Source organism: Dipodomys spectabilis, unplaced genomic scaffold (assembly GCF_019054845.1).
Source record: "Dipodomys spectabilis isolate Male_0828 unplaced genomic scaffold, ASM1905484v1 ptg000329l, whole genome shotgun sequence".
NCBI lineage: Eukaryota > Metazoa > Chordata > Mammalia > Rodentia > Heteromyidae > Dipodomys > Dipodomys spectabilis.
Genome location: NW_024871006.1, coordinates 2,401,721 through 2,416,809, shown reverse-complemented (window position 1 = coordinate 2,416,809; position 15,089 = coordinate 2,401,721). Strand labels below are relative to the sequence as shown.

General features: G+C 46.0%; 1 protein-coding gene across 1 annotated transcript in view; it reads right to left on the bottom strand.

Moving 5' to 3' along the window:
• Positions 1–1,834: 1,834 nt before the first annotated feature.
• The window catches only part of Prkca (protein kinase C alpha), a 378,576-nt gene continuing 365,321 nt past the window's right edge, over positions 1,835–15,089 (bottom strand). The window contains exon 17 of the mRNA XM_042702635.1: positions 1,835–2,576. Within this exon, the coding sequence (XP_042558569.1) occupies positions 2,412–2,576 (165 nt within the window). The 3' untranslated portion in view covers positions 1,835–2,411. The remainder of the gene's footprint in view (positions 2,577–15,089) is intronic.

The following is a 15,089-nucleotide window of genomic DNA, read 5'->3' as shown; positions in this document are numbered from 1 at the left end:
TCAGTTTCTTTACTGTCCCACCAAATGTGGTGTTCTGATGTGGACATATCCCCAGAATGTGCTGTGACAAGTAGCACTTGAGCAACCAGTAAATGAACCCTTTTTGAATTTAGAAGTCTAGAGTTGCTCAAATATGGCAGAAGAAACCACTCTGTTCTGATCTGGCTCATTCCCTACTTCACCTTCCAATACCTCTGTGCTTCTCGCCTCAAAGACCCTCGATGGTTGTATGTTATGTGAACTTCAGGCAAACAGCCCGAGAGTGACACTGAGAAGAACTTAACGTGGCGGTGCTTTGGGGAAGGGAACAGAGCAGCTTGCTAGAAGGACAGATGGTGAGTTTTCACTTGGAGGCCTAGCTCCTCCTAGGAACCTGCACTGGGAAGCGCGTGTTGCCAAATTAGTGCTCATCACAAGACTGGCATGAGATCTGAATACTATGAAGAGAGTCTGTGGGTTGCTGTAGAGAATGGCTGTGTTTCCGGGACTGACATACAGCGTGTCTCACGAAATGTGTGTGTGTGCTGGAGCAAACGGTGGGACAGCAAGATGGATCGCGTGCTTCTGCTGTGTTCAAGTACACAGAACAAGAAGGGGATTCCCCCCAGTCCTCTTCCCTGAGACAGAGTCTCCAACAGTCACAAGCTGAGAAAGAACAACTCTTTCTCTCCCCCCCCCCACCCCAGATGCTATAACAATACCATACACGTTCACAAACATACCAGACATATTAGAATCCCCAGGAGGAAGAGTGATGGAGGAACTCAAATGGAGAATGACATTAAGAAGCTAAGAGAGTCTCATCTCAAAAATAATCCCCACAAACAAAATTTTGGTTTGCAGGTAGAATCATATATATATATATATATATATACACACACACATATACACATATATAGTAAAAGCCTAATTAAACATGTAAAATAGTCATTCATTTTTGAAATTAGATCTACATTAAAAAATTAATATATCTGATACAGTGCTGGGGGGAGGGGAAGAGAAAGCACAGCAGCATATATTAAGCTAAAACTTAATCATAATAGTAGATTGGAAACATGAACCTTCACAAATATAGCACAATTGTGTCTTATAAAATTATTATAATACTCTTTATATTTGATGTCATTATATCAATAATATAGATTCACTTGTTATTAAGGTTTATTATAAACATGCAAAATCCATTGCATGATGCATTTGCAAATATTAAGATTCTTCTAGCAAGAAAACATCCTTGAGCTGATGAGCATCCAAGTGTCTCAAGTATACAGCTCCAAGTGTGTCTTTCAATAGGAGCTGGTAGTGGGAACCACATTGTATTATTTTCATCCCTAAGTGGATATCAAGGGCTAGAGAAAGGAGGCAAATTAACCAATGGGGACAGATGCTAGAGTCAATGCTTTAAGTTACTGTACATCGTACTTTCATAAACGACACTGTAGCTTATTAAATAAATAAGTACAAAAGGGGATGGGGGCGTACACATCAGCTTCTTAGAAAGGGAAACAACATAGGTAGCAAAATATTGTGTGTGGGGATGGGGGTTGGCTAACGACACTCGTGGGTGGTGGCATGGTTACTAATGGCACCCTGGATTGAAGAATAATCTCCCAGAGATTAAAATGAACATACATACACATTGGGTTCTTTCCTTGATCTGAAATGATTTCACCGGTTCATTTAGAAAAGTCCTTAAATGATTTGGCCTCTTAAAAAGAATGCAAATATTGAGACAGTTATCAACCAGATAGGGTAACAGATGACAGTGTCACCCAATAACACTCATCTGAAGTTCTCTTGCTTTTTTTTTTTTTTTTAAACCACTGGATTATGGTTTCATTATGATGTTTGAGAACAGTGATTAGGTCCATCCTGGTCTCTCTGATTCACGGGACTTTCCATTGACATAAAGAACAGAAGCAGTGGGTATCTTGAAGCTTTTCCCATCCCCAATCCCTCTTTGCTCATGCTCTGGGCTCCCCACTCTTTCGTTCCAAAGGTTTTGTGGGTTGGAGAAGTTTCTAGTCCATTGGACGAGGGCAGGTTTACTTCAACATCTCTGGTTTGGGGAGCCTGATGGTGAAAATCCACAGATAGAGAATATATCAAATCGTACCAAAAAGGGGCTAAGAGTCTCATTTTCTAGGAAAGGTTAATCTATAGTCAGATGTGACATCTACATAATTAAACTGGACACTGTACATTATGTCATCTTCCACTAAGGTAATGTTCTTGGTTGTAAGAGAGAGACCCTGAAAAGTTGATCACATGTAGACTAATTACCCTACAATTTTCAGGCCTCCATGTGGAGTAAGACATAAGGCCGTGGCCTTAAAAATGTTAGGGTCAAGGATCTTTCCCCACTGCTGGGGAAGCTGAGGGGTAGGGAAATGTTTGCTTTCACGTGAGTTTCATACTGCACTTTGCAAGATAGGGTGCACAAACTGGGGGTTAACATATGAGAACCCTTCGAAATCAGACTGGTCTATGTTAGCAATGACCAGCTGATCTGGCGGTGTTAAGACAGGTTGCCCGCGTGTGAAGAATTTGTCAAAGTTTTCTGCTCCTTTGCCACACTGTAGAGAAAGAAAAAAAAAAGAGAGTTCAGTAACTATTCTAAACCATAGGGAGCAGCTCGCTGAGAGCACTTGGCGAGGAAGGGCGTGGCTGGGGAAATTGGGACAGGTTAGGCGGGGAAGAATCTTGGAAGACTTGCAGGCCTATTGGAACCAGAAGCCAGGCACAGCAAACAACACAGGAGCTCCGTGGTAAATATTCGCATACCCTCAGAATGAAAACTTCAGATGGAAATTCACTGTTGGCAAGAAGGTAGCCATGGGGAGACAAGCCCTTTTCACTTCGCTTTCTCCTCACTGAGCAAGCAGAGCTATGCACATGAATGTTGCACGCACAGGGCTATGGTCATCGCTCCATGTTGAAAAGGCCAAGTTGTTGGCTGGGATTTCAGGCCCCCCCCTCTAAACTGAGAGGGTGGGGGTCACTGCCCAATTTTACTTCTTTGCAATAAAATCTGTCACGAAGCAAAAATGGTATATCTTTGCCATCCAACCAGGATCTCTGAACAATACTGGGTAAGTGTGGTGGCAAGGGTGGAAACGGCTCCCAGGCCCAGCTGCAATTCTGGACATCTAGAGAGAACTACTCAACTGGCAGACAGGTCAACATGGAGCTCATTTGCAGGGTGATCTCAGGCTGGAGGGGGTTTGCACAGGTGCTCTGGTGTGGCTGGGGAGAAACTGTAAAGCCTGCTGTCTGCTTTGAATATTACTATCCCTGAGGCTCCATAGAGAACTCTGTGCAAATGAAGGCTTCTGGCAGAGCTGCTTGTGACACTCTTAGAAATACCGTATACAACTGTGAAGTAGCACTGCTTGTGAGTTGGGGACACCTGTCCCCCTCACTTTTCCCAGCCACCCAGAAGGGCTATGGCATATCAAAGTCTCTAGGACCCCAGGGGGACTCTGAGACAAGAAAAGCTGCAAGTTCTATTGGCATTACTAATAATGACTTTGGTCTTAGAACAGATTATTGCCCCTTTACCTGCTGCTAACACTATAGGGACAAAAGGTACTAATTCTGAGTTTGCATAATATGAACCCTGCCAGGCATTCTTGGATTTGTAACAGAGGACAGCCCTAGGTCATCTGAGAAGTGCAGCCCACCCAATTTTCTCATCAGAAAAGCAGGGAGAATAGCGTTATCTCCTTCCAAGGCTTATGTTAGGAAGGTTAAACATGCCACTTCATGCAGAGGCTAGCACCTGGTCAGGGTTCAATACACATTGCCGTGCCTGTTTTTATAGAAGACCAGGTCTATATCCAGGCTATGCTTGCTGGTCTCTTCTTTCACCTCCTTTCTATGGCTTCTAGAAGTTTCTAGAGTTTCCAAGTTTTATCATCACTTGCCCACCTTCTTTTCATCAAACACAACTTTTTCCTAAGAACCTGTTGAGTTGAAAAGCATGTCCAGAATTCAACGTAAGGTCTTCATAAACCACAGCTTTCCTTTCTGAGTTATTTTATGATTCAACCATCCACTCTGAACTTGAGGACACTTCACACTATGGTGAATGGGGTGTGTGTGTGTGGGCAGTGAGCAGCAGGAATTTGGGGTGTGGGGTCCCACATTCTGTGGAGGCCCACCAGTCCTGCCTCCCAGCATGGGGACAGCAAAGCATCCACTCTCATACTCCAGGTTTCCATGATGCTTTTCCTTGAGGAGCACAAAGCACTTCAAAGCAAAGGCAGCAGAGGCAGAGCCTAATTTCACACCACCCCTCATGCACAGGCACTTCTGAACCACTGGAAAAGCTCTTCGTGAAATAAATAAGGGTGCAATGTTTCTTCCGAGGACTTAACTAGGAGTCTGTATTTGATTCATCACTTAGATAAACAAGCAAATGGAAACCAATCTCCCCTGGGTATCATACTCAGGTACTGCTCTGATGATGAAGAGCTACAGAAATAGCCCTCTTTTCAGTATACCAGTGGGAATATTTGGCCCTCATGGGATCTGTTTTTTTACTGTCATGACTTGGGTCAGGGGTGCTCCTGGCACTTAATGGATAGAGATCAGAGACGCTCATAAAAATCCTAACGTGCACAGGACAACACTCCCTCCCAAGGAATTATTGGCTCAAAATGTCGATTGTGCTGCTGTTGGAGACTCTAGGACAGATCCAGACTGCTATGTGAGGATCGTCCCATCCTCAGGTCAGTGTGAAGGTGAAGGTGAGGGCCAAACAAAGGAAATTGGGAAGAGGCAGCCACATGTGAGGAGAGCACAAAGCAAGAGCAGTGTAAGCAAATATATTCTCAAGTTTCAGCACCCGATGAATGGATGTCCATTGCCTGGAAGGATGCAAGTGTTGGCACTCCCAGAGGCAGGGCCATGTGTCTTCCAAATGCAACATCATTTGTGTTTCTCTGGATACTCATCAACGACACAAAGAACAAGGGGAATTTATGGGAAGAAGAAGAACAACAAAATAACGTATTGCCCTATAAGGAAGGGCATAACTAGCTAAGGTAGAATGTTCTCTCTGCTCTGGCTAGACATCCACTTGGATAGCTTTGGATGTATTGATGTGGTTCTGTGAAAAGTCTGCACGGGTGTGACCCTTTCCTTTGAATCCTGTCTTTATGGCACTCACAAATCAGTTTCCACTGGGAAAGTTTCCAAAAGCCATGGCTTTACTGCCAAAGGAAAAATGAGAATACCAAGAGGAGAGCAAAACCAAGAGAACTCTCCAAGAGGAGAGTTCTTGAAGGTTGAAAAAGGGGAGAGGATAGGGATGGATTCTTGGAGGACAAGTTCCACAGCTGAGGTCCCAAGAAGGTCCCTAAGGGCTTCCATGGCTTATAGAGCTGAGTATTGTAATGAAGGGAGAAACAAACCTGTTTGGTGGAAGCCTCATGCCATGACTGTGCTCATGACAGCAGAGCTAACTAAGGAGAAATCATGGAGCCCAGACCAATCTCATCTACGCTCTGTGATCACACTGAATGGCAATGTGACGACGTCAGACTCAAAACTGGAAACACTTTCCTCTCCTTTCTCACTCTAAATTTCCTTGGAATTTTCCCTGACTCAGACAGAGAAGTCACATTTTGGCAAAAGGAAGTATTTCTTACACTGGCTCACTTAGGAAGAGAGACCAGAGGCAAGGACAATATAAGGACAAAGAGGAAAAACGAAACCACTAATGTTCAGACATCAACCATGGGACAAAGGGGCTGTTCATGTAGGTTAGCAAGATGCACAGCGGGAAGTCATGGAAAGCTTGGGGGTTGAGTCTGAGGTTCAGATGAGTTTGAGAAGGTTGCTTTAATCTGAGGAAGATCAGAGAGGACAGAAGTCCCTGCCCCTCACATAGGAACAGGAGAAGCACGATTCCTCCAAGTCCACTCCCATAAACAAACTGCTTATTTTTCTACTGTGAAGTGTTGCTCAGTGTTTTAAAAAAAATCAGCCTTCTTTCCACACTTCTTAGCAAAAGTAGATCCAGAGATAGATAATCTCCTCCAGGCAACGTTGGAGGAGGTGTTGAACTACTTGTTTTTAAAGATAACACCATCACCACCACCAAGCTCAGGAGAGGATCATGAAACCCAGAGCTCCCTAGATCCTTGGGAAAAGACAGACAAGAGATTCAAGAGCCATTGCATTCTCAATACAGGAAAGGGTCTGCTGTCACCGAGGATCCAAACCTGCCACCATCAGCTTGGTGGAGAGTGAGCTTCGGGGACTATTTGGATTGGAGTAGGAAGCAAGAAGAGGCACGGAGACCAAAGGGTCAAGGGATCGCCTAGTAGGACCTGTGGCTAAGTGAAGAATCGATGGCAGAGGCCCTCACAACCTCTCCGGCAATGGTGGCTGTCCGTGACAACCTGATAGCCTGACACCTGTTCTCTGAGAGCTCTAGGCCATCAAGCACACAAAACAGCTAAAATGGGTTGTGAGCAAACCCCTAGGATGGGCGTACCCAGTCTTCAACTCCAAACTCTACCTGTACCTTTCACCAGTTGAGGCTTCTGCCAGTGGGGATATGATGCATGGGGCAAGAGTGGAAGAGAAAAGGGCAGCAAAAGGCAGGACAGATCTGACAGAGCCAGGCAAGCTGGTCTAGCACCAGATGGTATTTTGTGCTCACTGTGCATCCATGACACTTGAGGGAAGACAGGAGCCGAGAAGGAGAAGAGGCCAGCTCAGAGAGGTCTAAAGCCCCAGGCCATAGTTTTGGGAAAGCCATGGCATCTACTTGTAGATATTGACCACACACCTTCCAGGGCTGTTATGAAGTGAGAGGGAACTAGTGCATGGGAGGCCCTTCTGAATGATGTGGCAGGAGAGAGGTCTCAGGTACAACACACATAGCAAGTGCTTGACAAGTCAGAGGCAGTGAATCAGTGTTTGAAGGATGAAAAACAATGCTATGAATAATCCACCTCCCCTTTCTCCTGTCTGGATTAAGGAATGGACACCTGTGTCATTTTGACATTCTCACCAATTTGGTAAATCCATCAATGCACAAAAGGCACTCAGGAGAAATCAGGCTTGGTAAGGATGCTCAGAGCATGGAATGATGCAGACACATCCTGTGTGGTGGGTGGACCACATCCAAGGCCTTGCATTCCCTGACAGGGCGCAGGGAAGAGACCCTGCTGGGCTACAGAGTGTGGGTTCTTGCCTGGGATGCTTACCTGTGAAAGGCTGCCAGGCACAGGCTGTACCCGTCCTGTTCTCAGCCCTGCCCTCTGCCACCATGCCTTAGTCTTGAGAATACAACCTCACTGGCGCTGGCATGGGAACACGAGTAGCTCAGACAATGCCCATTAAAAAGAATGCAAAACCAAACAAAAGCAGGAGAGTGGGCAGAGTGTAGAACTAATGAAGCATAAAGAATCGGGGTAAATGTACAGAAAAAGCGAAACAGAGCGGCAGGGAGGTTCTCCCAGCGACACCTGATGGTGCGGGGTGTCCTGGGTAGCAGAGGAACCCTCACATGTGCTTCAGGCCCCAGTTCTGGGGAAGTGCACCGTGCGGTGTAGTGGGGGGTTAGTGGGAGCAGCACCCCTCTCTCTGCACACAGCTCCCTAGGGCGGGATTACATACTGTCCTCTTAAATAACCAACAAATTGGTGCATGTTGCCTGGCCCTTGCTGCTCTCCTCCACAGAGCCCCCCAGTGAGGGCCTGGGCCCCCACTCTGACCTCTCCAGGGGGCTCAGCATGCTCAGGGAATGGTCTCCGTGCGGGACCCACGCAAGCAGGAGCACACGGTTAAGGGTTACAGAGTGAGGTTAGTTTGCTCGTTTAGTCACCCAAGGTTCTGGAAACGTGCTCACCGAGGACCTGGATGCCCACTGAAGCCAGTGCATTTTGGTACAGATAGTCTGGAGAACAGGAACGGACAGAGGAGAGGGTTTGGAGAACAGTCAGTTCCTGGCCTTGGACCTCAAGAATTGGGAATGGCTGGGTGAAGAGCCATGGTCCCGCCGGAGAGGATGGGGACGGGGGTGGGGGGGTGGGGGGTCCTCTGGTTATCATCATGGGAAAGACACAGGTGGAAAACCAGGGCGCAACCTCCTATGTTTGCGGTATGGAGGACTGCACCTGGGCCTCATGCATGTAGGCAAGTGCTCTACCATTGTGAAACACAACTCCAGACCTAAGTGTGTGTTTGCACATCCATGTACTTTTTTTCTGGAAGATTTTGAATAGTCATTGGGGAGGGGAGGAGATAGCTTTCCTTTTATCTTCTCTCTTTGTCTTCCTCTTTCTGTCTCTCTGTCTCTTTGTCTCTCTGCCTGTTTCTCTCTCTGTAATATCACCCACAAACTAGGTAGTAACTTTACCACATGAGCCCTCTCCCCAGCCCTTTTTACTTTCATTATTTTTCAGATAAGATCTCTGTCTTTTTGGTTTGTTTTTGACCCAAGTTTGACCTCAGACTGTAATGCTCAAACTATTTATGCTGGGATCACCAATGTGAACTACCACACCCAGCTTATTTGTTGGTATAGACTCTCACTAACTCTTGGCCCAGGTTGGCCTTGAACTGTGATCCTCTAGATCTCTGCCTCCCCAAATATCCATGAGGCCTGGCCTCTTCTATACCATTTCCAATTGCTTAATGGTTTCTATTACTATGTAGAGATAATTTTTAATAATAATAATATGATTTTTAAAGTGATTGGGACTCCACTTCCTGCCAACATCCCCCTTGGTCAGGGCCTGGAGAAGGGCTTTGGTTTGCCGGACACCATTAAATATCCTGTTTGTACCCATGGAAATGGCAAATGTTGTTCAGAGAGCCTGGCTTTTGCTGATAGACACAGGATATAAGACTACATTAATTGAGTATGTTCTTGTAGGTGTGAGAGCTATGTATGCATGAGGGCAAAGGTTCTGGCTTATTATTCCTATAGAAAGAAATCACGCTGAAGCGTCATGATGGTTTTGCTATCAAAATCGATACCATTCTTTTTCTTTAAAAAATGAAATACAGAAATTATTTCTATAGAAAGAAATCATGTGCTCCATTTGGACTTTCTTTGTGTTAATGGCCGGCTTCAGCAACCTAGGCCCCTTTCTAAGAACAGTATAATAACCATCATTGTTGGGGACCCTTACTCCCCATGGCAAGCACTTGTCAGTTCACATGGCTGAGGCGGACAGGGTCTGTAATTAATACCAGCCCTTATCACTGAAGTTTGCAATAATACTATTTATTTATATTGATTATTATTTACAATGTCTCATTTCTTCCAGTTTCTCTTCCAAGGAGAAAAGTATTCTGGGAGAGTAATTATCAAAGAATGGAGAAAACAGCTTGCTTCTAATTCATCAAGTAAAAGATGAAATCCTAGACTGCTTAAAGGCTTAAATCAAACCCAAATGGACCATGATGTGATTTCTTCTCATCTCCATGGATGGTTAGTGTTGTATAATGTCAGCAAAGCTCCCCTAAGTCTTGAGAATCTCAATTTTAATTAGCTAGCATTACTGTTGCGAACTCAAGGGAAAGGCCAAGAGAACAAATCTGTCTGCCACTCGAGAACTGATTAGATGTGGCCGTGGTACCTTGTGAGGCAGACGGTCACTGCAGGCCCCTCCCCCTATCCTGGGTAGCTGCGGCTCTGTATAATTAACTTGGCAGAGTAATTGTTCCATGAGAGTAATTGTACCATGAGATGTCCTGATGTTTATGAAACATACATAGGATTTGGGCCTAAGGAAGCATTACATCTTCAACTTACTCTCAAGTGGTTCAGAAAAGTTGTGTGTGTGTGTGTGTGTGTGTGTGCCCGCCCATAGGCAGTTAGAAAGAATAGAAAAAGAACAGCACAAACATGATAAAATGTTAACATTCAGAGGTTGTGGGTAGGGAATATAGAAGTTCTTTATAGTATTTTCCCAACTGGTTTACAAGTGTGATGTGAAACTAGAACTGAATTCGTTTTTTTTTTTTTTTAAAGAAAAAGAATGGCATCAGCTTTGGTACTGACACTCTAAGCAAGCTACAGAGGAGCCTCGGAATGAGCCTCTCACCGGGGAGGGGAGCTCCTGCCCTGTCTCATTCTCCATGTTCTTATTCTGTGTGAGTCTTGCTGCAGAGATGGCAAAGCCCCGATGAAGTCATCATTCTATCTTCTTCCTATCTCCTTAAGAGATAGGATGTTGGTGGTGGGGGGGATTAGGTAGGGGGGCCAGAGGGAAGATAGGAAGGGATGGGAAGGGGAAACAAAGGAGGAGGCTACAATGCTTCATAAGAAATGTACTCATTATCTTGCCCATGTAATTGTAACCCCTCTGTTCAGTATTTTCACAATAAAAAAATTAAAAAAAAAAAAAGAGAGATAGGAAGTTTCCCCAAGAAACAACTCTTATGAAAGACAGGCCCATTTTCCACATGCTCTGCCTACTGTGGGCTGTGGAGTATTTCTAGGTGTTAGCTTTCTAGATGGATTTCTCCTTTCCGATAACAGTAACATCCAGAAATTGCTTCTGGCTTGGCTGTGACCACTCCCTACTATCAATGGATAGAATTCAGGGGAAAACATCCATTCATTTCACCACTTCCAGTAGCTGTACAAACTGTTCCTCATCCCAGGCAAGGTGATGGGCATTTGAAGGCTGTTCTTGGCATATTGGCTTCACCACGAATAATGAATCAGGATAAAAGTCTACAAAGGTCAAAGTAACACTGATCAGAACCTCGGTGCAAACAGAAAGAAAGCGCTGTCCTTCCCAGGGTGAGGGTCAGATGGCCATGCATGCACGTGGTACCTCCACGCCTCTCTGATACTGTGGGAGACAGGTGAATACTCTCACTTCTTCTCCTGAGAATGAAGGTGGACCAGGGGTGACATCCTGCTTAAAAACACCGTCTTCCTGCACGGAGTCTTGGGAAGATAAATGGGCCTCCTTTTCATGGCTCAAGTTTGCCGCAAGGACTTCTGCTGGAGCCTGGCCTGTGCTCTTCGTCTGTGGAGCAGGGCCCTCTCCCACCATGTTTCTTTGAGAGGTGCCTGTTCCAGCTTGCTTGTGGTTGATTCATCTCTAGGACAGGACAGCACGGCTGTCTGGTTTCATCTTTGCTTTTGATAAAATCAAGCAGCACGTGGAAGGCTCTGCCCCATCGAGTGATTGTCTTGTCTTCCAGAAAGTCATCTGTCTTCATGATGGCACAGAGTCAACCTCTCGGGACAAACATGGCGCTACCCCGGGCAGGTCTGTCCTACCACTGGCCGCTGCAGGACAGACGTCTAAGCCTCCAGATTTGTCTGGTGAGGCATACTTGACGTCTGTCCTCCCCTTCTCTGCTCTCCCCTGCATGTGACCTTACATAGAATCCAGGCCGTAGGCCTGAGCTGCACTGTAGACCTGGCTTTCATGTCATCAGGAGACAGAAAATCCTGTGCACAGCCTCCTGATGGATCACAGCACCATCAAGCATCTTTGTGCAATGGGTATCTCACGTTTTAATTTCTCCAGTGTCACTTTGGCATCTGAAAGATGATAAGCACATTGCACACTACAGAAACCTCAGTTCCTCTTGATAATAACTGTGGCTGTCCAATTATATAATACCTCTACCCTTCCTTGGGAGGTCAGTGATTTCGGAACAACTTTTTTTTTTGTTGTTGTTGCTGGCCAAGGGACTTGAACTCACAGTCTGGGCATAATTCTTGAGCTATTCTATTCAAGGCTGGTGCTCTACCACTTAAGTCATGCCTCTACTTCTGTTTTTTGGGGGTTAATTGGAGACAAGAGTCTCATGGATGTTACTCCCCAGGATGGCTTTAAACCAAGATCCTCAGATCTCAGCCACCAGAGATTACAGACATGAGCCATTGGTTCGCAGCTTTGGAATAATCTTTCTTTAAAGGTTCAAAAGGAAAATAAAAAAAAATAAAACCAAATAAAGATGATAGACTCTTGATTTTTCTAGTACAAATTACTCTGTGTGTGAGAGAGAGAGAGAGAAAGAGAGAGAGAAGGAGAGAGAGAGAGAAAGAGAGAGAGAGAGAGAACTATGGCTTGAACGTAGGGCCTCATGCTCCTGCTTGACTTTCTTCATACAAGGCTAGCTCCATTCTTTGAGTTGTGCCTCTGCTTCCAGCTTTTAGGTGATTAATTGGAGGTAAGAGTCTCTTGGACTTTTCTGTTCAGGCTGATTTCAAATCGTGGTCCTCAGATCTTAGCCTCCTGAGTAGTTGGGATTACAGGTCTAAGCCAACATAACCTGGCTTCTAGGACAAATTAGATCACCAGAAGCAGCAAGCCAACAGTCGTGAGCATCCTATATCTGATCTTTCACTATAAGCAAAGGCTGAATTCCATGGGAGCCAGAAGCAGTATGCATGTAGGAAGAGCAAAACAGGCTAAGGGCTCTTAGCCCAGTAAACTGACTCACCAAGACATACAAAGTCCTTAGCCAGAGTGATGAAAGCTGCTTGGAGGTAGAGTCTTCTGAGCTAGGCTCTCTGGCAGCCATGTTATCAAGGTGTTCTTCAGTAGCCACAGGGAGACCAGTATCGTGTGCCTGTCTTTGAAGCAGCATGACTGGCCCTTTGAGCAGGCAGGGCTCTGTATTTATCTGCAATCTCTTTTGACTTTCCAATTAGCTCCAGAGGGAACTGGCTTCACCGACAAAGCTGGAAAGCCACATCCTAGCACAGCTTTGGTCCTTGGCCCATTTTTCCCACTGGCTGAGTTCATGGCAGAGTGTGTGCAGCTTTGTCTGAGGTTGTGTTCCTCTGTCGTCCATGTCCTGTTTAACCAACGAACTGATCTAGTATTTCCACTGCAGCATGGTGTGTCACATGGACAGAGCTGTTGTAGGTACCCCTCGCCTGAGATTGGCATGGCGGAAGGATGGGGGAAAGTGAGTCCTCAGGGCTGTTTGATGCCCTTCCAGGGCCCAGAACTCTTGGCTTTGTCTTTCACTTGATTCTGCGTTGTGACAAACGGACGTGTCTTGTCCACTTGCTTCTTACTTCCTCCGCGGATGTGTCTCCTTGCAGCCCGGCTCCTGCCCTGCATTCTGTCTGGCTCCTTCCTCCTTTTGCACAGATTCTCTAGCAGAACAATCTCTCGTGAACAGATGTTTGTTCTCCTGTTCTGTTCTCTGGCCAGGGCTCTGACCAAGCATAACTTTCCACAAAAACCTCCAATTCTAGAAACTTCATCCACAATTTCTGCTTCTTTTTATGTGTTTGGTTTCCTTCCCCCACCCCTTTATAGCCAAAGGCAATCTATTCTTCCCTTTTATTTTAACCAGCATTCAGTCAAACCAACAGACCAACGAGCCAGCAAACCAACTAACAAACCAAAGCCCTAACCAACCAATCAACCAAGGAATGAAGGAACCAGCAGCACTCCCAGATAAAACACCATCAAACGATGCTCCTGCCTTACTCAGATGTCTACCTTGGGAACCACTCTGCTTCCAGCGGCTCCCGTGACCCACATGGAACAGACCACATTCTTGGCTGCTTGAGTGTCACCCCTGGTTTATTTCTCCATGAGTTTAGGGTTAAGTACCCATTAAAAGTGGGAGAATCTGAAAATCAAGTCCAGGTGAGAATAAAAAGAGAAAAAGAAAGTGCGTATTATGGTTAGCCTTGCTGCACCCCGTCTCTTTTTGGAAAGGGAGTGACAAGTGAATTCATCTTGCTCCACCTTGAAAGCAGGGCCCATATTTATCTCTATGTTCCTATGAAGAACAAGCCGTGTTGAAGGTGGTATTGCTCACCTTTCTTATTTTAAGGAGACAATGAGAGATATGAAAGGCAGGGGGAACAGAGAAACTTGCTAATTCTTTTTTTTGCAGATACCTGCAGTCTCATTGTTCAGTCTGCCCAGTCCCTCCCTACACCGAGAGCCAGGCTTTATGCACTGAAGAAGAGGGTCTTCTGAGCGGACCCGGGGTCCAGGGCTGGCTAAGAAGAAGGTGGGAGGTGGCAGATATCGAAGGGCCTATTTGAAAGGATGACTCAGAAGGAAGTCAACTGACCTGATTAATTTTAGTTTGTCTTCGGTCTGTGCTAAAAATGTCTTAGAAAAATAAAGTCCAATGGGCTTGTCACCCACTGTTATTCTGGGAGCAGAGCATGCACGGGACCGGCTGACAAGGAGGTTGCTGCTCTTAGAACAAAGCTGTGTGTGTGGCACAGGCAGTAATTCTGCTGCCCCAGGGGTCCTCCTGGCCTCTCACGGGACACCTATTGGAGATACAGTTAGGCTGAACCAGTAGGGAGAAGGGTGGCCTCTTAAAGATATTCACTCTATCTCTAGAGATGGAAACATTAAGAAGGCACACAGCGGGGTGCTGGTGGCTCACACCTGTAATCCTAGCTACTCAGGAGGCTGAGATCTGAGGATTGTGGTTCAAAGCCAGCCCGGGCAGGAAAGTCCATGAAACTCGTATCTCCAAAGAAGTGCCAGAAAACTGGACATGGCGCTGTGGCTCACGTAGTAGAGTGCTCACCTTGAGCTTCAGAGCTGAGGGACAGCGCCCAGGCCCAGAGTTCAAGACCCACGACCGACAAAAAAAAAAAAAAAAGGCACACAGGAGTTACTACTACCTCTCAGAATCAGCTGTAAAGCTGTCACTGAGGTAGACCAATGGTACAGTGGAAAAGGACTGGACTCTGCCACCTACTAGCTGTGCACCCTCCAGCAAGCTACTCAGCCTCCCTGTGCCTCAGGTTTTTCAACTGCAACCTGGGGACAGTGATGCTCATCTCCCTGGGCTGCTGGGAAATAAAGCGAATTAATATTTGTAGAGCAGTGGAGAGGGCCTGCTCCATGGTATTAATTAAATAAAGGAGAATGAGTGGCAACCACACGGGCAGAGTCTGAATAAAGCTGGCAGGGTCAGAACTGATGGCTGCTGCTTACTTCTTATAGACCCAGGCCTGTGTGGGCCAGCGTCCAGGCCTGCCTAGGAGCCAACAGAGCATTAGATGGGCTTCACAATCCCTAGGGCAAGCTGGTGCCCAAGATCTGAGAGGAGGTCAGCTTTGCCGGGTGTGAGGTCCTCAGAGTCTTGTGCCTGTC